Source organism: Hypanus sabinus, chromosome X1, assembly GCF_030144855.1.
Source record: "Hypanus sabinus isolate sHypSab1 chromosome X1, sHypSab1.hap1, whole genome shotgun sequence".
NCBI classification, from domain to species: Eukaryota; Metazoa; Chordata; class Chondrichthyes; order Myliobatiformes; family Dasyatidae; genus Hypanus; species Hypanus sabinus.
This window is the reverse complement of record NC_082738.1, coordinates 9,579,787-9,607,368: the sequence shown is the minus strand read 5'-3', so window position 1 is coordinate 9,607,368 and position 27,582 is coordinate 9,579,787. Positions and strand designations below refer to the sequence as shown.

General features: G+C 38.8%; 1 protein-coding gene across 3 annotated transcripts in view; it reads right to left on the bottom strand.

Moving 5' to 3' along the window:
* LOC132384559 (protein TANC2-like) overlaps positions 1 to 27,582 on the bottom strand; it is a 764,460-nt gene that overhangs the window by 198,154 nt on the left and 538,724 nt on the right. For all 3 annotated transcript variants that reach the window (XM_059955744.1, XM_059955745.1, XM_059955743.1), the window contains one exon: positions 7,132 to 7,257. In XM_059955744.1, coding sequence (XP_059811727.1) covers positions 7,132 to 7,257 — 126 coding nt within the window. The remainder of the gene's footprint in view (positions 1 to 7,131; positions 7,258 to 27,582) is intronic.

Below are 27,582 nucleotides of genomic sequence, written 5' to 3'. Positions count from 1 at the left end.
GACTGAAACAAAAATTCAAAACAAATGGAAGAAAATGTGCTGTCTGTTTTATACTTCCTGGCTTTCTTTAACTTCACTTCAGTCAATTGCACAGGTTAATTGAAAAATTTATTCCACTGTAAATTTGTAACATTGTATCCATTACAATTCCTTAAATTGCTGTGCAGAAATAAGAGACAGACATGACTCAACAATTCTGAACATGTTTTCATTTTCCTCTAGCTTCCATTGTTTAAACATTATTATGATATGATAATTGTAAAAGCATTCCATTTTTTAATATACTATAAACATCACTTCCTATTGTGAGGGCACACAACAACAAATAAAACATCTCTAAAGCTTTTCAAGCATTTAAAGATAATCACAACTTTTACAAGTTCATGAGATTTGGTCCCATCTCAACCAATTACTTGCTTGATTTGACTAACATGTCTAGTTCAACATTACATGAAGGTTAGAAAGAAGGAAGAAATTATTTTCTACCAGTGCTTTGGACAGTTCCAATTATTCCAGCTGATTATGCTGGATGGGATCACCAAAGAAAGAGGGAAAAAAGGAAGAAACAAAAAAAAAATCCCACACTTCACTCTTGAAAATTTAGACTAACAGAATGTAACTACAGTTAAAATGGTCACACTCAATGAAGATTTAATTCCTTTTAGATTTTTGCAACAATATAGTAGTTTCATCATTGTGATTACTGAAGCTAACATTTTAATTCCATATTTATTTTATTATATATACATTCCTAGTTACCATGGTGGCATTCAAACTTATACTCGTGAATCACTACGTGCTGACCAAGTAACTTACGAGGTCAAAAGAACCCATTGGGTGTTTGACAGTCTTCTTTTAATGGATTCTAATTGGTTTCTTTGTTTTGTGGCTGTCCGTAAGGAGCCGAATCTGAAAGTTGTATGAAGTATACATACTTTGATAATAAATGTACTTTGAACGTTAATGACCACAATACGATGAAAAAGGATAGAATTTTTTTAATATTCTTCAGCCCAGCGTGAAATTAAAATTAAAATGAATACACCAATAGCTCATATTATGAAGGAATTGTACTTCTGGAAAGTGGTTAGCTATCTGAAATTTCATAATGGGAAACAATTACATATTAGTATAAATAAGGATGATTTTTTGAAGCAAAACAAAGAGGTAAAGAGGCACCAGGACAAACTTCACCACATGGAGCTATGTAATGTAAAGTCATGCATAGTCTGATTTTGGCATCCTTATTTGGGAGAGATGCAAAGGTCAGCTCTTAAAGGATATGGCTAATATTTTAGTTCAAAAACTAATGAGATTTAAATTTGGAAGTGTAATTGTTTAGTGCTGGTTCATATCTGTGTGTACACAGGTTATCCATCGCCTAGAGGATGGAAAACCACTATAGATCCCTAATGTAGAATATATAACTCCTCTAAGCTCCTTGAACTTTTTCCCAGTCACTCTAACAGAAGTGCCATTTTCAAGGTCTGAACTCCTTCCGTTCAGGGAATTCAAAATAGTAAGAGTGGAGACTCTAATGCAAAACTCCAGGATTATTTGAAAGGTGCAACTGCTCTGAATGTATTTTGCCAATGATAAAAACTGGTGGTGTAGTAAGGCAATGCATGAAATTGTAGAGACATCAACAGATTAAATGAATGGGCAAGACTGCAGAAGACTGCTTTAAATGCAAGGTTAAAGGAATAAAGGAGGATAGATGTGAGCATTCTATACAAACACAAAATGCTAGAAACATATATTTAGAGATTCATATGAATAAAGACTAAAATGTAGTAGTCAGCCACTAAAAGAAAAAAAATAAAGGAATGATTGCCATTATAATTTAGAGGATTACTGTATAAAAGAGAGAGGGTTATGCTACAGTTATATACAGTTGATGTGTGATCTGAAGTATTGTGCTTGGTTGTGAGCAGCACACCTCGGAAATGATTTAATAGCCTTGTAAGCAATGCAACACACATTCTGCAAGTTATCATCAGAAGGCCTTGGTGAATTAGATGTGTGTATATAGTTTTAGGTTGGGTGTGCATCTAGAGGAAATTAAATATAAACTGGACTTCAGGATGTAAAAAGGTGATTTGGTTTTTGAAAGGAATTTATTAAAGAAAAAATTCCAATGCTACATGTCAAAAATAACTGTTATAATAAATTCAGATTCATACCGCATAGAATCAAGCTCTTCAGCCCACCATGTACAGTATATACATATCAACCATCAGTATCCATCTATAATATCTATAAATGTAGCATGTCTTCCTACCTCTGCCACTTATTCAGACAGTGTGTTCTAGATACAACACAACTGAGAGTAAAAAATCCTTCCACAGATCGTCCCTACACCTCCTATCCCTTATCTGACACCTACGCACTAGAGCTTTAGATACCTCTGTAATGGGGAGAAGTCTCCCATGATATACTTGATCTCTGTCCTTCATTATTTTCAGATCCACCCTCAGTCTCCATTACTCCAAGGAAAACAAATCCTGTCCATCTAGTTTTTTGCCAGAATGGAAACACACTATCCCAAGCAACATCCCGTTGGATCACCTCTCCAGTGCAATAACTTCCTTCCTATGGGGGGGGTGATCAGAATTATACACACTATTCCAGTTACGACATAACAATGGATCATAAACTAATTTTGTATCTAGTTTGCCATCAGCCCTCAGATCCTGGAGGCTCTAACCACGTGGAGCAATTTCCCATGTGACACCTTCTTAAAGGCCTTACTGATACACTAGTATCATGAAGGCAACCAGCCTTTATGCTATTTTCACCAATTCACCCAACTCTACCACCACGTATTGCCATCAACTGCCAGGAATCCTTGGATTTCAACACCAAAGTCACTCCCCAAGGCAATATCATTTATTATATCCTAACCCAGGGGTTGGCAACCCGTGACTCTTTCATCTCTGTGCTGCAGCTCCCTGTGGCTTTGGAAAATAAATGATGAGTATTTCATAAAATGTATTTTATGTTAGTTTGTTCGTTTTTGAAATGTAATTCTAAATTTGAAGATTATGGTGATCTTGTACAATCTAAATAAAATGTGTTTTTCGTCGCTATTAATATACGTCACCACTGCCAATGCCTGACACCCGCAAGTGCGCGATTTCTTTAATTTTTCGGTCCAAGGTAGGCTAACTATGAAGAATTCTTAAAAAAAAGAAAAGTGACTGAAGAAAACAGAATGTTTAATGACACGTGGGCAGATTCATTTGCTTTCACTGCTGACGAGACTGGTTTACCAGTATGCTTAATATGCAATGAGAAACTAGCAAACAACAAAAAGCCAAAAGTTGCAAGACATTTCCAGAATAAACACGCAGCCTTTGCTCAAAAATATCCGGATGGAGATGAGAGAAAAAAAGCCATTTCGGAACTGATGCGGAATGTTGATCTGAGCAAAAATCATTTCAAGAAGTGGATGAAGTCTGGAAAATCAACTACATATGCTAGTTTTGTTGCCGCTCAGGAAATAGTCAGGCACGGGAAGCAGTTTACAGATGGTGAATATATAAAAGAATCTTTCATTAAGATTTCAGAACATCTATTCACGGACTTTAAAAACAAAAGTGAAATTATGCAGAAAATCAGGGATCTGCCCCTCTCTGCAAAGACTGTCAAAGACAGAACCATAAAAATGGCAGAAGACATCACAAGACAGCAAATTAAAGACATCAATTCAGCTGTGGCCTACTCGATTGCCTGTGACGAGTCTAAAGACAAAGGTGATATTGAACAAATAGCGCTGTTCTGCCGGTATGTAAACTCTGCCGGGCCACAGGAAGAAATGATTGAGTTGATACCTCTAAAAGGCCAAACACAGGGGAGGACATCTGTGAGGCTGTCTTGAATTGTTTAAGAGCCAAAGGAATAAAGACCACCCACCTGGTGTCAGTAGCTACTGATGGGGTACCAAGTATGACAGGAGCGAACAAGGGATTTGTGGCTTTACTGCAGAAGTCGTTGGACAGAAAGCTGCTGACTTTTCACTGCATCTTGCACCAAGAGGCACTGAGCGCTCAAACATTTCCTCCGGAATGCACAGAAGTAATGGATGTTGTCATTCAGATTGTCAATAAAATAATGGCAAAAAGTTTAAATCACTGTCAATTCCGTTTGTTACTGGATGAGCTGGAAAGCGCATATTCTGAACTCCTGCTGCACAACAAAGTCCAGTGGCTGTCAAGAGGGGAGGTGCTGAAACGCTTTGTCGCGTGTCTGGAAGAAGTGAAAACTTTCCTGTGCAGCAAAGGGCTCACCTTTCCTGAGCTGGAACAGCCAGAGTGGCTGGAAAAGCTACACTTCATGGTAGACATGACAGCGCACCTGAACACGCTGAACACAGCTCTTCAGGGAAAAGGACGCACAGCCCTGCACATGTTGGAGGATGTTTTGGCATTCGAGCGCAAGTTGATAGTGCTTGCCAGATTTACAGAAAGGCACATTGTCTCACTTCCCCAATTTGAGAGAGTTCAAACAAGCTCATGACATGATAAATTCGGAATATTTACATTCTGCAATCATCGCAATGCAGACATCGTTTGGGAAACGCTTCTGTGAGGTCAGAGAGGTAAAAAACACATTATCCTTCCCGGTCACTCCCCTAAGCATCGATCCATCCCTACTGAATACGACTGCATTGGCAGGTGTGAGTCAACCTGATCTTGAGATGGAACTGGCCGACATAGCCGACAAAGACATATGGGTGTCTAAGTTTAGACGCTTGACAGCAGACCTTGAAGATGTTGCCTGTCAGAAGGCCATTCTTGCTCAGAATCACAAATGGAGTGATATTGAAAACCTCCCCAAACCGGACAAACTTGTGTTTGAAACATGGAATGCTATCCCCGACATTTATGTATACATTAAAACGTATGCACTTGGAGTCCTGTCGATCTTTGGATCCACATATGTATGTGAGCAGGTGTTCTCCAACATGAACTTTATTAAAAACAAACATCGCGCACGCCTCACAGATGACGGCTTGTGATCCTGTGTAAAGATGAAGGTGACGTCATACAGCCCTGATGTGCAGACGCTGTGTGCTGAGGTCCAGGAGCAGAAATCCCATTAACCAAGTATGATAAATATTTTAATAGCCTATTATTTTACGTATATGCATATTTTTTCATTGTTCAGTGAAATAGTCCTTCTATTTTTCAGGTTGACAGCTGGCTGACGTTATTTTTGGTTTGCTGCTGGCGGACAATTTAAGTTCGGCGTTTTTCATAAATACAAGAAGGACTCAAATAGACATTGAGTATTTTACTTAAAAGTAAACTTCAACCCAACGTCTTTTTTTCGGAGTTCAAAATGTTTTTGTTGCATGCAGAAATGTAATTTTGTTTTCTCTGCAGGAGTTCATCGATTTCATAAATGCAACACATTATAGTTTGTTTATACATAGTATAAAGGCAAAAAAAAACATTGTATGCAGTTATTTCATTTTAAATGTCAAACGGGTTTTGTGGCTCCCAGTGTTTTCTTTTCTGTGGGAAACGGGTCCAAATGGCTCTTTCAGTAGTAAAGGTTGCCAACCCCTGTCCTAACCTCTTTAGTCCTCTCACTTACCAAGATTAAATCCCATCTGCCATTGCTCTGTCCATCTTGCCAACTAAACAATATTATTGCGTTGCCTATGGCATACTTCTTCACTTTTTTCAAGTGATCTGTGAATTTATTAATCATGCCTCATATCCAAACAATAAAGGCTTCAGCACCGACCATTGTGGTATACCACTGGTTACACACTTTGAATCACAAAGACAACCTTCCATCGTCACCTTCGGCTTTCTAGTACTAAACCAATCCTGTGAGCTTCAATCACATGGAGCAATTCCCCCATGCTGCATCTTTGTAAAGACCTTACTGAAGCAAATGTAGACTACATCATTTGCACTGCTTCAGCAATGCCTATTTTACTGCTGAAAAATCCAATTAAATTCGTCATGGAGGATGCAACTTAAAGCCAAATCATTTACAAGATAGGTCAGAAATTCAAGAAAAGGGTTGCTGAAGATGAAAAAGTAGATGTCAGCTAAATTAATAATTTTAAATAAGAGATTTTCTTTTCCTAGCCAAAGTTATTAAGGAATATGAAGTTAGAGGCAATGAGCCAAGACACTTTAGTTGTGATCTCATATGAGGGATAGAGGGGCCAACTCTAATTTCTGTGATTTGGCCTGTTAAATCTATTTTTTTTACATATTTGACAATTTAAAAAAATAATCTTTTCTGACTGCAATCCAGGTTATTGCATTTAACAGATGTTTCACTGGTAATCTAGTGAAGAGGTACAGCACGTACATTCTTCTGTGTGGTGGAAATTGAACGCATATCCAAGATTCTGCTCAGTGCACAATATTTAACTTTAAGTACAACTAAAAATGTGCACTGTGCAATGAGATGATTTGTTCCAAAATAGTGAAAGCAAAACAGACTCTGTGGACGAAAGGACCTGTTCTATGCTTTATATTCATTGATAGGCAAGTCAGAATCAGAATTAGGTTTAATATCACCAGCATATGTTAGGAAATTTGTTTGTGTTTACCAGGGGCAGGGAAACTAATTAGTTATATGTCACAATTGATTAGCAACAGAAGAATCACTTTTGGGTAGGTCAAATGACAGTCACATGGGTCAGGGTGTTGCCAATTCAAGTGGTGCTCTTTTTAAGAAAGTATATAGAGAGGTATAAATAAGACCAATTATCAAACAGCAAAATAACTATGAATCTGAAAGCACCTCCTTCTCCACGTATGAGTCACATCTTTTATTTATTCTTTCTCATCATTTGAGTCAGCTAATCCTAAAACACCAAACCAATGTGCACTACTCATCATTGTACCTATCAAGTGTAAAACAAGTGTTCAAAGATTTTTTAAGTAATCCAGTTCTGCATGTTCCAGCTCAGAGTTACACTAACTTTGAAGTGTTGACATCTTAAACTATTATGTCAAAATAAAAAAATGCGAAAAGAAGTCTGAGGCTATATAAACGTTATTTGCGTGCCCTAACGCAGACAGTAGGAAAGACAGTTCAATGAAAAGATTTGGATAACAAAATACCAACAAATGCAACATATAATTTGCTGATGCTTACCTCGCAGGTCCTGTGGGGTTCGGCCTCCTGTTACATGCTGCCTTGGCATTCTTAGAGATGTCCTCAATGGCGTATGGCGCTGTTCATCCAGATAAGCTAGATCTTCCAGATGGGCAGAGCTTGTAGCTGATAATAAAAAAAGCAAACATTGCCCCAAGTATAAGTTAGTGTCAAATGTGAAAAGAATCAACAAATAACAACTATTTTTTTTTAGAGTTTTTGCCTAAAGATAGGACAAAATTTGTTTAAAATACACTGGGATGTTTGAAACCGCATCTAAGATGTTTGATTAAGAGGAATACAGTAAATAAAGGACCCTCATTCACACCCACAAAAACAGAGTAGCAAGTGAGAGTGATTCTGCACACCCCAAGCTTCATAGGTCGTGTTCTCTGATCTGAGGAGTTTACAAAATAAGGTAGAAATAGCAAGACTAAACTCCTTATTTTTACTCACCCTTCACAGGAAAAATAAAATCAACTTCTTACAACACACAAAATGTGCTGGAGCAACTCAGCAGGTGAGGCAGCTTTATCGAGAGGAATAAACAGCCTTTGGCGACAATAGAATGAATACAACAAATGTTAAACCTCCCATACTTCAAGTTTTTTAGTGCTTCCTGTCAGTACTAAGAACAGGTAGTTCTTTTATTAAAAATATTTATATGGCCAAGAAATGAAAAACATTAAAACTATAACTGCTAAACAACCTGAAATTAAAGTAGAAATTGCAGGAATCATTATATACATCAGTCAACATCTGTGGAAAGAGAAATAGAAACTGTGGAAAAGGGCAGAGTTAATATTTGACTTCAGGGACTCTTCATCAGAAGTAGAAAAGAGAAAACAAATACAGTTTTTTTATGTTCCAGAAAAGGGTCATGTGGGATAGATAGGACAACCGTGAACCTGATAGTTATCTCAGACTGCTGTAGTGATAAGCTCTTGATGAAGCCAGCCGGTTTTTCTTTCCTCTGATACTGCCTGATACTGTTTCAAGCAATTTCTGGTTTTAGGACTGTAACAGACTGTTGGATTCACCTACAGAATCCTGCAGCGACCCTCAAAATATCTTTGAGAATGTCATCTTTATTTTAAAACAAACTGCTACCATTATCAATAAGAATGATTTTTAACTATTTTCAAATCTAACAATTATGTTAGTCTTAATAGAAAATATTTTAGTCACCAGATCAGATAACTTTAAGGGTAGCATCAAGCTGTGAAAAAGGATGAAGACTGATTTTAAATCAAGTGGATTTGAAAGATCTGGGGGATCTTAAAGAAATGACAGAGGCAGTTGTAGGGAAATAATGTATATTAATGCTAACAGAGGAACATTTTCAATGGTAATGTGGAAAGAACAGGAGATTGGAACTAATTGATCAATCTACTAGCCAGAACTGTACAATGCGGCAACTAATCTCTTCTCCTTTGATACAAAATGATTGTTCTGTTAAAATGCGATTCAATATAATTAATTGCTCTGATTGAGCTTTGAGTCAAAATAGAATTATACATCATGGAAACAGGCCTTTCAGCCTAACTGGTCTATAACAGCCAAGATTCCCATCTAAGCCAGTCCTATTTGCTCACAACACTATCTGCATTATCCAATCCTACCCGAGGCATAATTCAATGCAGATATATCAGAAATGCCTGACATGTCAAGAAACACAGCTTAAAATACAAAAGGCAAAATATGCTATTTTCTTCTCCAGGAGGTAACTCTTACCTCAAACTGCTTTTGCCCAAATTACTCAAGGGGACAATTCATAGCCCGACCTTGATCATATCAGTCAACTTAGAAATCTGCTCCTGTTTTCCTCTTAACTCATCCAGGAGCCAAATGCTGTTTCAAAACAGGCAACATAGACTTTCTGCTGATTACAGGAAATTACAATATTTACTTACTATCTACTGTCTGCCTCAGTCTATTTTGCCTATGAAGTAGTATTCAGAAGAAAAGTAACACTCTAACATACAATGTGGTCAATACATGCATCTGCACTGCATAAAATGTAAAGCGCACACATGAAATGTGAATGTTGAAAATGTTTCCCTTATCTCTGCCCAGGGAAGCAGTAGAAACTACCTCATTAAATATATTTAAGGCACAATTAGATAGATTTTGCACAGCAGGGGATTAAGGGTTCAGGGGGAAAGACAGGTAGGTAGAGCTGAGTCAGCTGAGCCAGATCAACCATGATCTTATTGAATGACAGAGCAGGCTTGATGGACCAGGTGGCCGATTCCTTTCCTATTTCTTATGTGCTTATGTTTGTATTGTAATATTTCCCTACTCTATATTTATTAACTGCAGTTTATCATATAAGGCAAAATATTTAAAGCACTATGTTGATATGGCACTCTATTCAAACATCTCCATTACCAGAGAAATGTTTTCTTTCGGATGAAGCATTACACTCTATAACTTCTCACAGCTCATTGTAAAAATCCCCCAAGGCATCTACAGTGTTCTCCATGGGTCTCAGCCAAAACTTGCTCCTCAATCAGCATTACTACAATTATTATCTGGCTATCATATTGCTCCATGTTGGCCCATGGTTAGTGCACATTGGCTGCCGCCTTTCCATCATCAAGAGTGATTTCGAAGGTATTTCATTGGCAGCAAATGCACCTTGTGACTGTGAACGATGATTAGATAAATGTAAGTTTCTTTATTAAGACCACCTGTTTATTATTATTTGTGGAAAAAAAGATTACGCATAACTAGTGTGAGCTCATCAGTGCATTAATAGATGAGTTGTCCTGAATTACGAATACTACGCCTCTTGGCTCAGTATGTGACAGTAAAAAAGGAGACACATCTCTGAACCAACAGGAATGGGATTCATCCCTGTTGATCAAACAACTCTTTTAATTTCAAATACATACTTTATTCATAAATATAATCGTAGTATATTCCTCTACATTAATCGTACCATCAATTCAATACATTCTTTTACAATGCACCAACAGCACTCCCCTTTTCCTGTTTAAATAAAGAGCTTGCAAAAGGCTTGAGATGCTGTTGGATAGCGCTCTTCTGCCATGAATGCCTAGACTGTGGGCATTCCCTGCAAAAACTTTCCAAGTTTCATTATGTTCCTCAGAACACATTTCTACACCTTGTAATATGCTGTGATGTAATTGGGTTGACTTTCCACAAAGCCCTATATCCAAAAGGAGATTTTAAGCCCTATCCGATAAAGGAATCTACAGGTACCCTCAGTATAAGGAGGTTATGCTATGTCCACCTACTCTTCCAGGACTAATTTATTTCTCTGTCTAGTCTCTGTGGTGAGGCTTAGCAGCCAATACCCACTGCCTGAGAAGTGGCTTCCCCCTTCCTACCAAGGAGGAGATATTTCCAGATAACAAGGTAGTTTAAACACAGTTTATTTTATTTTTAATGATACACATTTAAATTTAAGCAAATAGTGCTTAATATTTACATACATTTAACACTCACAGGGGATTTCTGATTTATAAAAAAATTCAAAATTATAAAAAATTTACAAATTACAAAGGATTTCCAAACACAAGAATTAATTGGTTGGGTTGAGTGTTGCATTGACTGGTTTTTGTTTACAAAAAGCTGAAAAAGCAATATTGGTTAGAAGCTTAACTTTGTGAAAAACAACCCTGGCCCTTTGAAAAAGTCATGCTGCTGTCCTAGAAAACTGAAGTTAGCAATAAGCCACTTGGGCTCTGGCAAGTGAATAGAGTGTCAGCTAGCAACATTCATTTGCCAACATCTCCATACACTGGAAGACCACATCTCTGGTACACCAGAGCCAAAACCAACTTTACTAGGCAATTAAACAGCTTTGGATCAGCTACAAAAGCAGCTTTCACTATAGAAAGGCACTCAAAGGGGTGGGGGGGGGGGGGGGGGAGTGGGAAATGACATCATTCCAAATAGTTGTTCACAGAAGATGAATCTGAGATGCTTCTTAGCAATGCTAAATCTTAATAAGATGCTAAATCTCAGGCTCACCAGTTTCAATATTTGTTGCTGATTCATTTACAGAGTTTTTGTTGTGAGAAAATCCTTCTCACAACCAAATGGTTAAATAGGGGGAAAAATTACTCTAAGTAAAGAATACATCAATGGAAAATTATCAGGCAAGAATGTTGAATTGTCTTGTTCTGTGTTAAATCAAGAGGCAGTAATTTTTAACAACTGAAATACAATTCACAATTAGCATGGGAATATTAGACCTGGCTATGTCAACTTATCCAAGATAACTGTTCACACTGAGCCCAACACCTTCGACCTACATGTCAAGATAATTATGAAACATGGTACAGATGGTCACTCATTAAAGAGAACACGGCCATGGCAGCTAATCAGGAAGCATCTACACATGTACCCAATAAGGATTAATGCAGGACATATGAATGACAATCCCACAGTGGAGATGTTGGCCTACTCAAAATGTGGTGGGAGAAAAATCAATTTAATCAACTGAACTCAAAAATGTATATTCAACTAGACTGACTATCTAAGGCAAGTTCAGGTCAGGATGAGGATCCATGAATGGAATAGTTCAAAACTACTCAATGTTCAAACTGCTTAAGTGATTTGTAATGGTGGTGGCAGTATTGATAACGTTTATAGAGAATGTAACACATGATTGAATAAAATTATTTCATTAAGAGCTGTTATTGTAAATCACTAAGTTGTATTCTAAAAAAGAATGAAAAGGTTCTGTTCCTACACTATAATATTACAAAATAATGCCTAAATTTTGACCATTATATGGGGCCATGATAACTAGCTGATCACAAAAAGAGAAGGATAGTGGAGTCAACTCTGTCGAAGGTCATAATGAAGTTTTTATCATAGAATGTCAGGAGTGACTATCAACCTGCAAGTGGTTTTATTCTGATAGTTGACTCCAGCTGACAAAACAAAAGGTTTATCTAACATACAAATTACATGGCCACATGATACTCCCTGCACAGTTTACAGAGCAAAAAAGGTAACTGCAAATCAACAGCAAGTCCTTTCAACCCAATCATCATTTGACACAATTACGTGCACAACGACATCAAAGTTCTCAGCCATAGAATTAACTAGAATAACTGACATTCAACTTTGAAGACAGAAGAAGAAAAACATCTTTTAAGTTCTGGAAGCGTGGAGAAATGTAATTATTGCAAGTGAAAATGCTTTGGTGTTTTATTAATCAATCACTGACTGACATTTACACACGTTCAGCATTCTCATTCATTGTGCACTTGCAAGTCAAATAAATCTAGATACATTTGTTTCTTGGAGGCTAGCAATCTACACAGAAAATAAAAGCTGACACACATGGTTCTGGATAACTATATGCATTAAAAAAGAAATGCATAATCACACATCCACCAGGTTTTTGTCTTTCAGTTAATTTTTTATCAATTTATATCAAAGATTGTCCTGTATTTTTTTCCATATTAATGCTTGAGAGAAAATATAAAATTGATATCTCCCAGAGGAAACTGTTTAGTCAACCATACGCAAAACATTACATCAAGCTGCTCATAAAGCATTCTGGGACTCAGCACAGATCTGGGTTTGCTCAGCATAAATTAGGTTCACAATGTCATAAGTGACTTCATCTTGCAATTTCAAGTAATCAGCCTCACCATAAATAAATCAATATGTACAATTGACATGTATACAACTGTATCACATTACTGCACAAAGGACATTAAAGTATGAGGTTTTGATTTTTTTTAATTCTTTACAAGACTCTCCAAAATCAATGGTTGATATTTTTCATGGCAGCTATTTGAAAAAAATCAGATGTACAGTATTTTTAACCTCTTCTTCCTAATAGTACTAACTGACAGCACTGGATAAACCATCTGCTTAATTTTACTTCTGAAATGTGTTCCCATTGAGTGCTAAAATGACAATCCACCCCACCAGCCCCTACATCCAGAACTTCTGCCATCTCCAACTGGATCCCACCACTAAGCACATCTCCACCCACCCCCCTTTCTGCTTTCTGCAGGGATCGCTCCCCAAGCAACTCCCTTGCCCATTCATCCCTCTCCACTGATCTCCTTCCGGGCACTTATGCTTGCTAGTAGAAAAAGTGCTACACCTGCCCTCACACCTCCTCCCTTACTACCATTCAGGGGCCCAAACAGTCCTTCCAGGTGGGGCAACACTTCAACTGTGAGTCTGTTGCGATCATTAACTGTATCCAGTGCTCCCAGTGTGGCCTCCTGTATATTGATGAGACCTGATGTAGATTGGGAGACTGCTTCGCTGAGAACCTACTCTCCATCTGCCAGAAGAAGCGGGATCTCCCAGTGGCCACCTATTTTAATTCCATGTCCCATTCCCATTGCGATATGTTAATACATTGCCTCCTCTACTGTCATGATGAGGCCACACTCAGGTTGGAGGAACAACACCTGATATTCCATCTGGGTAGCCTCCAACCTGATGGCATGAACATTGATTTCTCTAACTTCCAGTAATGACCCCAACCACCCCCCCCCCCCACCATCACCATTCCCCTTCCCCCTTTCCCTCTCTCACCCTAATTCCATGCCTGCCCACCACCTCCATCTGGTGATCCTCCCCCCCCCCCGTTTCTTTCTTCCATGGCATTCTGTCCTCTCCTATCAGACTCCCCCTTCTTCAGCCCTGTATCTCTTTCACCAATCAACTTCCCAGCTCTTTACTTCACCCGTCCTCCCTCCCAGTTTCACCTATCACCTTGTGTGTGCGTCTCTCTCTCTCTCTCCTCCCCTCACCTTTTAAAGCTACTCATCTTTTTTTCTCCAATTCTACCAAAGGGTTTCAGCCCGAAACGTCAACTGTGCTATTTTCCACAGATGCTGCCTGGCCTGCTGAGTTCCTCCAGCATTTTGTGCATGTTGCTTTGTTGCTTCCAATTCAATAGCATCTTGAATGTTCAATAAATGTCCTAAAGTGCCTTACAGAAAGGATATCCATCAAACTTTAAAGATTGGCATGGAGCCATATAAGATATTAGACAGAAGTTTGAGTGAAGATGTAAGCAATAAGAAACATCTTAGAACAAAAGAACATAATGAATGTAGGAAGCTTGACAGTGGAAGCCGAAGGCATGGTTTCCAGTGGCAGTGTTTTAACCTGGGAATTAGCAAAGGATTGAGCTTTGTGGTTAAACCAATGTTTATTGGATTACGGAGACACAGCAGAGTGAGCTGATGAGTGGGACAAGTTTAATTTTATTTTAAGTTCCTGTGGTTAACGAATATGTTACTCTAGGATGAAAAATGGGGCTGTTTCATCAAGCAACATTAGTGCACAACATAAGGGATGAAATGGTAATAAAATATGTGTGTTACCTTTATGGCAGTTATTTAGTTTATAATATTTTTGCTTAGCAATTCGTTTGTTAGCATTTTAGTTAAAGTTAGGATTGTTTAAAGTAAATTCGTTGTCTGTGATATATCGCGGCATGCGATGACGTCACATCCGGTTTCGCCGCGCCCTGTGGGAAAATACCAGTTTGGAGAAATGGGAAGGTGGGGGCCACACATGTGCGAGTCCAGCGCAAGAAAAGTTGTCTTTCTATGCACTAGGAACATAGTGAGAGCAACGCCGTAAGTCATGAGATAATCGATATGTTGAATTAAAATGTTAACGCCGATCCTGTTAAAAGTAACGACGGTCGATAAGGTTTATGTTTTCGTTAGTTAAAGAGTTGCGGATAGTTTGTGTTGAAGTGTATTCAAAGCAGTCAACGGCGTAGGTAGATTCTGATTGTATGCTGCACTTTAATGTAATGTAGTTGTTGTAGTTTTACACTTGCAAGTATTTACGATGTAAATGTAATATCACGAAGGAAACAAATGCTGTACAAATCTTGTATTATTTTATCAACAGTTTTCACCATATGTTAATGTGGAAGAGTGAACAGTAAACGGTTAATTTTACTGTGATCCTGTCTTCATTGACAACGGTTTATCTCGGTGTTTAGTTCGGCGTTCCGTTACACCCGAGTGAGAACACTACAGTGAAAAGGCGGCATTAACAGGTGTTTCAATTGCTACAATGACAACTCGATCCGACATCAAGTCGTTGCCATCCAGCAACAGGGGCAGTAGGGCATCATCAAGTAAGGCTGCCTATGCAAGAGCTAAAGCAGAATCTGCCAAGGTGCGAGTGCGCTCCGCCAAACGAGAAGCAAAATTGAAGATGGAAGCGGCTGCCAGAGAAGCCGAAAACCGGAAGGAAGCGGCTGCCAGAGGAAAGGAAGCAGCTGCCAGAGAAGCCCAAAACCAGTTGGAAAGGGCAAAGATAGCGGCAGAGTTAGAAGTGCTGACGCTGGAACGAAAAGAAGAAGCTGCCAGGGTGGAAGCAGAGTTCATAGAAGATGCTGAAGAAATGTATGATCTGGTTGACGTAAAATCTACTTCAGAAAAGACCAGATTGGAACGCACAAGCGACTATGTCAAATCTCAAATAGACTGGAAGATTCGTTCTTCGTCTCCATACTTATACGATAACGCCCCACGTCATGAGGAGCCTCAGAGAGGCCCGATTGCATCATATCCATCCGAGGAAGACGATTTATCCTTGCAACTCCGCGATGAAGTCAAGAATGAAAGGGCTCATGACAAGTACTTCTCGACACCAAACTTACCAGATTTGGGGAGAAGAGAGGCAAAGACCAAATTCAGAACAGCAAATTCCATAACAGATATATGCCCTCGGTCATATACCCGCCAACATATTTCCCCAGGCCGCATGACACTTGCAATTGAACCCCTGCCACGGTATTTAGCACAACGAGATCTCGTCACTTCAGGACTATACCAGTTCGACGACAAACCTGAAAATTACCGTGCATGGTACTCCACATTCACCAACGCTATCGACGGAATCCAGCTCAAAGCAACCCAAGAGTTGGATCTTACGGCGAAATGGCTGGGAAAAGAATCATGTGAACAGGTGAGATGCATACGTTCAGTGTACATCAACAAACCCGAGCTAGCCTTAAGCAAAGCATGGGAGAGACTTCGGGAGGGCTATGCGGCCCCAGAAATTATTGAAGCGGCGCTATACCGACGTCTGGAAAATTTTCCTAAGGTGTCAGCCAAGGACCACATTAAGTTAAGGGAGCTCGGAGATTTACTCATGGAGATTCAAGGCACCAAAGAAGATGGCTACTCAACTGGTCTAGTATACCTAGATACTCCATCCGGGATTAGACAAATCATGGACAACCTTCCATTTGGGCTGCAGGACAGGTGGGTGTCTGTTGCCTCAGAGTACAAAGAAGCCAACAATGTTCGATTTCCTCCCTTTGAGTATTTCACTAGATTTGTGTGCAAGGAGGCGAAGAAACGAAACGACCCTAGCCTCATGGTCTAGGAAGCAGTACAATTTACATCAAGCCAGATGAATCCTCTTCGAATAATTCCAACATTAATGAACCCGTCTCAGTGCTTAAGACTGAAGCCTTTACAACTAACCACAACCCTAGCAAGAATTGTCCATTGCATAACAAACCCCACACCCTCAGAAAATGCAGAACGTTTCGGGAAAAACCCTTGAAGAGAGGATGGCCCTTCTCAAGGAGAAAAGAATATTTTTTAAATGCTGTTCCTCAACCTCTCACTTTGCCAGAGAGTGTACAATCGCCTTGAAGTGTCCGGAATGTAATAGCACAAATCACGATGGGGCCATGCGTCCCGGCCCATTACCGTAAACCGACAACGCTCCTTCACCCCCACAACAGGACGGCGGGGAGGGAGAGGCTCACTCCAGGACAACTGTTGTCAGCTCGAGCTGTACAGAAGTTTGCGGTCAAGCTCAGTCAAGCCGTTCTTGTTCAAAGATCTGCTTCACTAAGGTGTACCCTAAAGGAGCCAAAGACAAGGCCATCAAAACCTATGTAATTCTGGACGATCAGAGCAATCGCTCACTAGTCAGTCCACAGTTCTTTAAATTGTTCAACATTGAGAGTGAGCAGTTCCCATACTACATTAGAACTTGCTCAGGCAACATGGAAACTTATTGAAGGAAGGCAGAAGGCTTCCAGCTCAAGTCACTGGATAGTAAAGTCGCCATCTGTCTCTCCCCACTCTTAGAGTGCAATGAGATTTTGAAGAACCGCACTGAGATCCCGACACCAAGTGCAGTGCTACACTAGCCACATCTCCACCACATCGCCAAACACATCCCAGAACTGGATCCAAAAGCAGAAATACTCTTGCTATTAGGAAGAGATGTTCTTCGGGTGCACAAGGTTAGGCAGCAGGCCAATGGACCACACGACGCCCCCTTTGCGCAATGCCTGGATCTGGGCTGGGTGGTGATAGGAGAGGTGTGCCCTGGCAATGTACACAAACCAGGGCAAGACCAATGTGCTAGAGAGTGGCCGCCATTCAATTTTTCAACCCCGCACAAGTGTCACGTGTATTAAGGAAGCACGACAAGGCTTTAACAAATGTAAAGTAGCTGACGAGATGCTGGGTCAGTCAGTCTTCGCTCAAACTGAGCGTGATAATAAACTCGCTCAATCAGCTCAAGATGCCATTTTCTTAAAAATAAAGGACACCAAGGTCTTCAGAGATGAAGCAAATAATGGGGTCGCCCCTCTGCCTTTCAGAGAATCACGCCAGTGCTTGCCAAACAACAAAGAGCAGACAGTCAAGCGGATCACACCCTTGCAAAAAACCCTGAAAAGGAAACCTGAGATGCAGCAATGCACCCGATCGACCCATGAGGTACTGTGCACACTAATGGCAGAGGTCACAGCCATTATAAATGCACGACCACTCCTACCCGTGTCTTCCGACCCGGAAAACCTCTTCATACTCTCGCCATCAATGCTCCTTACGCAGAAGGCAGGAGCTCCCCCTCCACCAGGGGACCTCTCCGATAAGGATCTGTACACAAAGCAATGGAGACAGGTCCAGGCTCTGGCAAATCAGTTCTGGTCTCGTTGGAGACAGGAATATCTAATGGACACAGGAATCTTCAAGTTGGATATTTAGTCCTGCTCAGGGACAAGCAAATCGCCCACAACTGCTGGCCAATGGCCAGAATCACTGCTACATTCCCTAGCAGGGATGGACATGTCAGGAAGGTTGAGTTGAAAACTACCGACCAAGGTGATGTGAAAATTTACCAGTTACAGAACTCATTCTACTTCTACCCAAGGACTGATTAGAGACTGAAGTTTGTATTATGTTCATTGTGACCTTACGAAGGTCAAGCGGGGAGTGTGTTGCCTTTATGGCAGTTATTTAGTTTATAATATTTTTGCTTAGTAATTCATTTGTTAGCATTTTAGTTAAAGTTAGGATTGTTTAAAGTAAATTCGTTGTCTGTGATATATCGCGGCATGCGATGACGTCACATCCGGTTTCGCCGCGTCCTGTGGAAAATACCGGTTTGGAGAAACGGGAAGGTGGGGGCCACACATGTGCGAGTCCAGCGCAAGAAAGGTCGTCTTTCTATGCACTAGGAACATAGTGAGAGCAACGCCGTAAGTCATGAGATAATCGATATGTTGAATTAAAATGTTAACGCCGATCCTGTTAAAAGTAACGACGGTCGATAAGGTTTATGTTTTCGTTAGTTAAAGAGTTGCGGATAGTTTGTGTTGAAGTGTATTCAAAGCAGTCAATGGCGTAGGTAGATTCTGATTGTATGCTGCACTTTAATGTAATGTAGTTGTTGTAGTTTTACGCTTGCAAGTATTTACAATGTAAATGTAATATCAAGAAGGAAATAAATGCTGTACAAATATTGTATTATTTTATCAACAGTTTTCACCATACGTTAATGTGGAAGAGTGAACAGTAAACGGTTAATCTTATTGTGATCCTGTCTTCATTGACAACGGTTTATCTCGGTGTTTAGTTCAGCGTTCCGTTACACCCGAGCGAGAACATTACAATATGTTTTCGTGATTGAACAATTAGGAAGATACAAACACATATATTTAAACGTATCTGAATTAGGACAGTGATGATGGGTTAAGATACTGGATCTAGAAATCAAGACTATTGACCTGAAAACATGAATTTGCATAGAATCATGGCAGCTGAGAAATATAAATTAAAGCAATGAAATAATCTCGATTTAAAAAAAAAAGTATTAGTGGTGGTAGTTATGAAACACTGGCATAACAACAAGTCTTATTCACCTAGTCTTTGAAGAAAGGAAACTTACCATCCTTGCCTAGTCTGGTCTACATGTGACCCCCAAGACCCTCAGGAATTGATCGGCACTAATACATAAATGAACGCCCCTATAATGGACTCACAATCCACATAGTTCAGTTGCAGTGAGGGACTGGCCATACTTTGTGAGCTAGCCCGGATTTCTTAAAGAAATTATGAAAAAGTAGAGCCAAAATAAGAAAAGGAATAGAGAAAGAAGAAAAGGAAAGGGGTAGCAGTGATCAAAAGCAAAAAGTGAGCTGTAAATCAAATAGCAACATGTCTTTGTTAATCAATTACTGTCCAACATTTATGGACTTGTAATATAAATATATGTGTTTTCACTAATCTTGTACTTGTGAGTCAAGTAAATCTATTGTAGCTGGATTTTGAGCAGGTAGAATGTAGGTTGGAAATATACCTAGCAAATAAAAATACTGCAACATAATTCATATCTGTGGCGATCAGAAATGGTTGTAATATTCTATTTGTGGTTTAACTAATGTTTGATAAAGGTTGAAAATAACTAACTTCATTGTTACTTTTTTAAAATTGTAAAATAATTTAAATTATGTATTTGATTGTACTGCTGCCAAAAAAACAACAAATTTCACAACATGTGTTAGTGGTAATAAACCTGGTTAAGTTTCTGTTTCAGATTTTACTAAATGCTAGCTGGTTGTTTAATATTTCTTACATTACTTCAATGACTATCATTGGAAAGCAGTTACTCTTCTGCATTGTACTTTAGGACATTATGAATTTATTATCAAAGTTTGAATATGTCACCATATACCACCTTGAGATTCATTTTCCCGCAGGTATTTACAGGAAAATAAAGAAATACGATGGAATTTATAAAAAAAACTATACAACTGACTAACAATTAATGAACAAAGATGTGCAGAGGAAATAAGCAACACTAAAGGAATTATATAAATATTTTTTTCTTTTTAAACATATAATGCAACTGTTTAGGCAGATGTAATATGATACTATTTTACATTCTTGCCTCAATGAGCACTAGCAAAGCAAACACAGATTTACTGCTTGTGGAATCTAACATGTAAAAGGCAACGTGGATTTTTATTGTCCTAAAGAAGGGTCTCAAACTGAAACATCGACTATGTGTTCATTTCCATGGATGCTGCTGAGTTCCTCCAGTGCTCTGTGCTGTTTGCTCACATTACAAATCATTGCATACTTAAGTATTTCACAGACATATAAAGTCCTTGAGGAGCTCCTATGATGTTTCTATGGTATTCTATCAAAATTCATTTGTAGAACATTTAGCCTAGACTTTTTGCTCTATAAATGTAGGTTGGTCTTTTTCTTTTTATATCTTAGGGAATATGTTTAAGTTAAACAATATTTAATTCCGTTGGAGCTGATATCCAATCTCCATTGTAATTCCAGTTTGCACAATCTTCAGAACATTTTACCACAGATACCTCGCAACAAAGTCTACCACCAAGGTTGTCAGAACAACATGTAAAAGTGAGATGCTATTCTGATGTTGACATGCTTCCAGTACTGAGCTAAAAGACAGAACTCCTAAACTAATGTGCAGTAATGTTAGTGTTTCTGAAGTATATCGAAAGGTATCACCAGAAAATCCTCAGAATAGGTAAAAAGAAATAAAAGCTTTCCTATTTATCAACATCTAAGTATGTAGGGAACCTTTAATATTTTTGTGCTCTTTGAATCAAAGACTATGCCACTTCTAACTTACAATTCAGTATCAACTTTAACAATCAACAGATAGAATATTAAAGATGTCTAATGCACAAGGGTCAACATGACAACCAATAATCAACAATAAATTACAATCAATCTCCAGATGTTGCAGTGCCTCCTTTTATTGCATGGAATATCACTAATCAAACTTCCATCTATTTTGTCATATACTTTATATAGGCTTATGAAATATGGGCTTATATTCAGCTCTGAAAGATTAAAATGTGCAGTATTTTCACTGTTTTCTGTCAAAGGTTTTTAAGTGAAATGAATTTCATTATCAAATTCCAAAATTGCAAGTATAAATGATTCCAAAGTGGAAAAGCATATCTTGAGCAGAACCTTTTGCTCCTTCAAAGGCAAAGGTAGTTAGATTCCTGATAGGCAAGGGATGCAAAGTTACTGGGCACAAAAGGGAATGTGGAGCTAAGGCAGCCATTATTTTATTGAACAGCAGTGAGCAGCCCACCCCTGCTCCAAATTTCTATGTTTGTAAGCCCATCTAATTTCCCCAGATCCGATTCACACTCCTTACCTTCCTTCACAGAAACTCAGTTGTGTTCCACTTAAATTCACCTCCTAGTGTACAAGGCAGCTCAAAAGATTATCTAGTACAATTTCTGCTTCCTTACTCTGACGGTATGACCAAATACATCAATCCATACTTTTCCTGCTTTCATTGTAGAGGATCTCTCCCCACCACACTCCCCCCTCCCATCCTCACAGCACTTGATGCACTATTCCATCACTCCTATCACACTTTCCTTTCTCCTTCACTTGACTTGTAACCTTTCTTACCACAATCAGGAGACACAGGACTTGAGATGTCAAGGCCACACCTGTCCTCACCTCTGCTGCCAGAGGGACTGCGCAGCAAAATATTAAGGAAAAGTGGAAGAGGATGAAAGGACAGGGTAAGGAGAAGTACTGAGAAAAGGAAGGGATAGGAGACAGAAGGAAGCCAGTGAAAAGGGGTAAGAGAAGGGAGAGAAAAATAAGTGGCGGGGGATTGGGAGTGAGTATTTTCCACTGGACCATTCAAAATTATTGGCATATTTATCAGCTTTTAACAGAGGTTCTAAACCAGTAACTCTTGTAATTAATTTTTCTTTAAGTGTACAGTTGACACTTCATTCAATCATGCAATAGTTTATAATGCAATACATTTTATTTCATGCAATACATTTAATCCTTCCCACACAATAGCAGTTAACCTGTCCACAAGAGTTAAAAACCCGAACACATAAGTATAAGACCACAACCAAACTGGTTCCAACATCACCCAAATCTGAACCTCTCTCTCTGGCACCATGCCCCTAGCTACATATTAACCTATTAGTTCCTTCTATTTCTAATCTCATTGCATTAAACTCCTTCTTCTTCAATGCAGCTGGTTTTAAAAATACCATGCTTTTCCTCTTTCTCCCTACAGAATGTTACCAGATACTTCACAAATCAAGTATCAAGAGTACCAGCTGGTAGGTGGCCTTGCCGATTTTACAGATGTACAAAGTCCACATTAAGGACTACTTTATCATTTCCTGTCAGTTACAGTATGCACAGACTCTCTGGCGCCTAGCATCATTTTATGGACATACAATCAATATACATAAGCTATCTTTAAGTATTTATATTTATTGTGTTTCTTTCATTATTGTGTTCGTTATCTTATTCTGTTTTTTGTGCTGCATTGCATCCTGGAGTAACAATTATTTTGTTCTCCCTCTCTTCCATGCATTCCACCATCTCTTTGACCTTCTACCGTCAAGCAGAAGGTACCACAGTATAAGAGCAAGGACTGTTAGGTTGCATAACAGCTTCTATCCCCAAGCTGTGAAACTTCTGCACTTCCTGCTACCACCCAGTATGTATTACACTGTTGTATATTTAACTGAGTGTTACATGTGCACTTTATATCAACTTGTACATCAAAAGAATACTTCTTTTAATCTTAATATTATTGTGTTAATATTATTTATGTGCTTTATGTGATAGATATATATACACTGTGATTTGCACCTTGATCCCTGAGTAAGATTGTTTCTTTTAGCTGTATACATGTGTATGGTTGAATAACAATAAACTTGAACTTCATACAATTAGTCTTTTAACAGGAGGGTTTTCTATTTAAAATTGAAACAACCTCCATCCCCTCTTGAAATAAAGCTTGTACTCTGACCTAAAGCAATTGCATAGTTTTTCTGTATACACATCTTCCCTACATTAGGGAATCTAAAATCTGAAAGCATGGATAAAGTGTAATTTTAAACACATTAAACCTTTTCAAATGAATAACCAATTATTTTTGAAAATTAGGGGAGCAAAATTTAAATCTGTATGAAGATTACTTCTGTTTAGGTCATCTTCTGAAATGACATAGCCCAAACTGCCATCAGTAATATAAAGCTAGCAGAAATAATTGGGGAAAAGAATGCCTTCATAAAGATAAATAAATACATCTTAACATTTAAGTAACTAACAAATGAGGCTTTAATTATCCAGTTAAATGGATAATTTTTTTGCAGGCCAGTTTTACAGGGTTTCCTATTTGTAGGTACAACTAGAAAAGAATGGCCATAATATCACAGGGTATGATACACCACAGAGTTTCGGCTTCAAATCCAATCATTAGAGTGTTGTAAATCTTAGAAAAATGTTGCAAACTGAAAATACACTAGGAGTTATCAAAGAAAAGTATGCAGACTATTTTCTGGCTTCAGCTAGTATTTCCAATTATTAAAAACTATAACCACAACAGCTCTTATAGAAAAAAATAAAAGTTTCAGCATAAATTTCTTCTAGCAAATCAATAATGGCAAGATATCTAAGTTCATTCCTGTTATCCAAATGTGTACAAGGGTAAATAGTGATATGAAGTGACTGCCCTTAATATCAAGGTAATACTTGATCAAGCATGACAGAAACATGATGGTTGGTGATGTTCTGGATAATGCAGACAGTTGTCATAAATTATAACAGGATATTGTTCGGATGTAGAGCTGTGTTGAGAAGTGGCAGGTGGAGTTCAAACCAGAAAACTGCGAAGACATAAACTTTGGAAGGTCAAACTTGAAGGTAGAGTACAACGTTAAGGTCAGGATTCTCAGCAGTATGGAGGAACAGAGGGATCTTGGGATCCATGTTCATGGATTCCTCAGTGTTACCATGCAAGTTGATAGGGTGGTTAAGAAGGCATTGAGTGTTTTTTACTTAATTGGGGGATTGAGATCAGAAGCCATGAGGTAATGGTGCAGTTCTATTAAAAATCTGGTTAGATCACACTTTATTGTGTTCAGTTCTGGTCAAGTTCAAGGTTTATTGTCCTCTAACTATACAGATATTCAACCCTCCCCCAGACCAGTGTGTCCATAAGACATATAGCACACACACCACATAAAACAAAATATTACCACAAATAAGTTAATAAAATATAATTCAAAGTGCATGCAGTGCACAGCATGAATGAACAATAAAGTAAACAGCTCACTGTCCTGGTGACAAGACCTCGGTGGTGGCAGAGTATTCATTAGTCTCACAGTCTAAGGGAAGAAGCTGTTATCCAGTTTGGCAGCCGTTGTACTGATGCTCCTGTACCTTCTTTCTGATGGTAGTGGGTCAAAGAGATTGTGGGATGGGTAGTAAGAATCCTCAACAATGCTTCGAGCCTTTCATATAAAACGCATCCAGTAAAGAGCACAAATGGGGTGGGGGAGGAAGACACCCATGATCCTCTCAGCGGATTTTACTATCTTATGGTCTACTGCCTAGCAGCTTTCATAGCAAACAATGATGCAGCCAGACAGGACACTCTCAACTGTGGCAATATCTAATATGAGAGGGCATAATTTTAAGGTGAGTGGAGAAAAATATAAAGGGAAATGTCACAGAGAGGTAAGCACGTGGACAACAACAACATTATATCATCTGGCAATTCTGGTCCACACACCATCATAAATGATCTCTTTGTTCTCTCTGTCCCTTGCACTGTGACTTTTCCAGCCCTGATGAAAGGTTAGAACTGAAACGTGAACACTGCTCATCTCTCTACAAATGCTGTCTGATATCTTGAAATCGCTAACATTTTTAACTTTTACGGCATGCCATCATTCTCTCAGTGAAATATTCCTATCAGATAAATTGATCAGCAACCAAGCTCAGCAGAGGAAACCTCGACACCACTCGATTGAATCCTGGTTGCCAGAACTATGAGACAGCAACTCTAACCACAGTTGTGCCATACTGCCAGTCCTTGTGCAGTTGCTTATCAAATACATTTTGAAAATCTAAGGACTCCATGTCTGCTGGTCCCTGCTTATCCTTAATAAATTTGTATCTGGTATTGACAGGACATGGGTGTCATATTGCTTATTAAACTTAAGAGGCTTTCTTAACTAATTGCTCCCACATCTCCCAAGTAGGTCATCTGGTACTGTATACCATATATATTCTAACGTATAGTTACGTATTCATAGATACACGTCATATAAAACAATTCTCTACTCTTGTTAATTTAAGAAATAGAGAAGTGTTCTGAAGGAAATACAATAACCTGGGATTTAGAACCACTCGTTCACATATTACTCCCAAATATTCACCAGTATTTTACTTGAATTGCTGGAATCAAACAAGGTCAGGGCAAGAGGGATTCACTGCAAGATGCAGAGTAAAAGTCACAAAATAGCAATATCCTGTACCACTGGATCAATGAAGGTAGAAACTGAAAGGTACAGAGAAAAATAACAGCTCACTTATCAATATTTTATGATTCAATGATAAAACAAATCTATTCATGTACAAGAATCTTCCTAGTTTATTGGGGAATGCAATTTAACAAGTAATCCTGTGTGGAGCCTTGTTAATTAATATAAAAGGTGTGGATGAAAAGAGCCTTTGAGCAAATAGCTTCAATGACAAAGTATTGAGTACAGGAATTGGATGTTATGTTGAAGTTGTATAAGATGTTGGTGAGGCCTAATTTGGAGTACTATGTGCAGTTTTTGTCAGCTACCTACACAAAATATGTAAATAAGATTGAAAGAGTACAGAGAAAATTTACAAGGATGTTGCTGGGGCTGGAGGACCTGAGTTACAAGGGAACATTGAATAGGTTGGGATTCTTTTCCTTGGAACGTAGAAAATTGAGAGGAGATTCGATGGAAGTATACAAAATTATGAGAGTATAGATAGGGTAAATGTAAGCAGGCATTTTCCACTGAGGTTGGGTAAGACTACAAGAGATCATGGGTTAAGGGTGAAAAGTGAAATATTTAAGGGGAACATGAGGAGAAACCTCTTTATTCAAAGGATTGTGTGGAATGAGCTGCCAGCGCAAATGGAGCATGCAAGCTCAAATTCAACGTTAAAGCAAAGTGTGGATAGGGACATGAATGGTAGGAGTGTGGAGGGCTGTGGTCCTGGAGCAGGGAGTAGGGATGGAAGAAGACAATTTAAATGGCTTGGCATGGACTAGATGGGCAGCATGGCCTGTTTCTGTGCTGTACTTTTCACCTTGTTTTTTGTATTATTTGGATTAAGATCTGATTTTTTCTCCCACAATGGCCTTGTGATACAGAAAATCTCAGATAATTTGCTATCCAATTTGAAAATATGATGGTTCAGCAACTGACTGACAAGGTGGTTTTGTCCACACTTGCTCTTGGCTCAACAGTGTCCTCTTTCCCACATTCCCTTTAAATACAGGGGCTTTAAACTCATTGGAAAATTTATTCTAATGCTGTCTGATATCTATGAAAACAGTGAATTAAAAGTATGAGGGTGCTACGTTATTAGAGTCTGACTGTAGTTGATACATAAATTTGAAACCAAAACATTAATTCATCAAGTTATTTGAGATACAAATTGACCTTCAAGATTGGAAGCCTCAGGTAGAAATTTGAAAAATGAAACCCATCTGCATTACAATCATGGCAAATGGAGTGCCTATTACAAATCAGAATCAGAATCAGGTTTATTATCACCGGCATGTCATGTGAAATTTGTTAACTTAGCAGCAGCAGCAGTGCAATGCAATATATAATCTAGGGGAGGGAGGGAGAGGGAAGAGAGAGAGAGAGAGAGAGGGAAGAGAGAGAGGGAGAGAGGGAGAGAGGGAGAGAGGGAGAGAGGGAGAGAGGGAGAGAGGGAGAGAGGGAGAGAGGGAGAGAGGGAGAGGGAGGGAGAGAGAGAGAGAGAGAGAGAGAGAGAGAGAGAGAGAGAGAGAGAGAGAGAGAGAGAGAGAGAGAGAGAGAGAGAGAGAGAGAGAGAGAGAGAGAGAGAGAGAGAGAGAGATAAACAAAAATAAAAATAATTATAATAAATAAATAAACAAGTAAATATATTATGTATATTGAATAGATTTTTTAAAATTTGCAAAAACAGAAATACTGTATATTTTAAAAAGTGATGTAGTGTCCAAGGGTTCAATGTCCATTTAGGAATCAGATGGCAGAGGGGAAGAAGCTCTTCCTAAATCGCTGAGTGTGTGCACTCAGGCTTCTGTACCTCCTCCCTGATGGTAACAGTGAGAAAAGGGCATGCC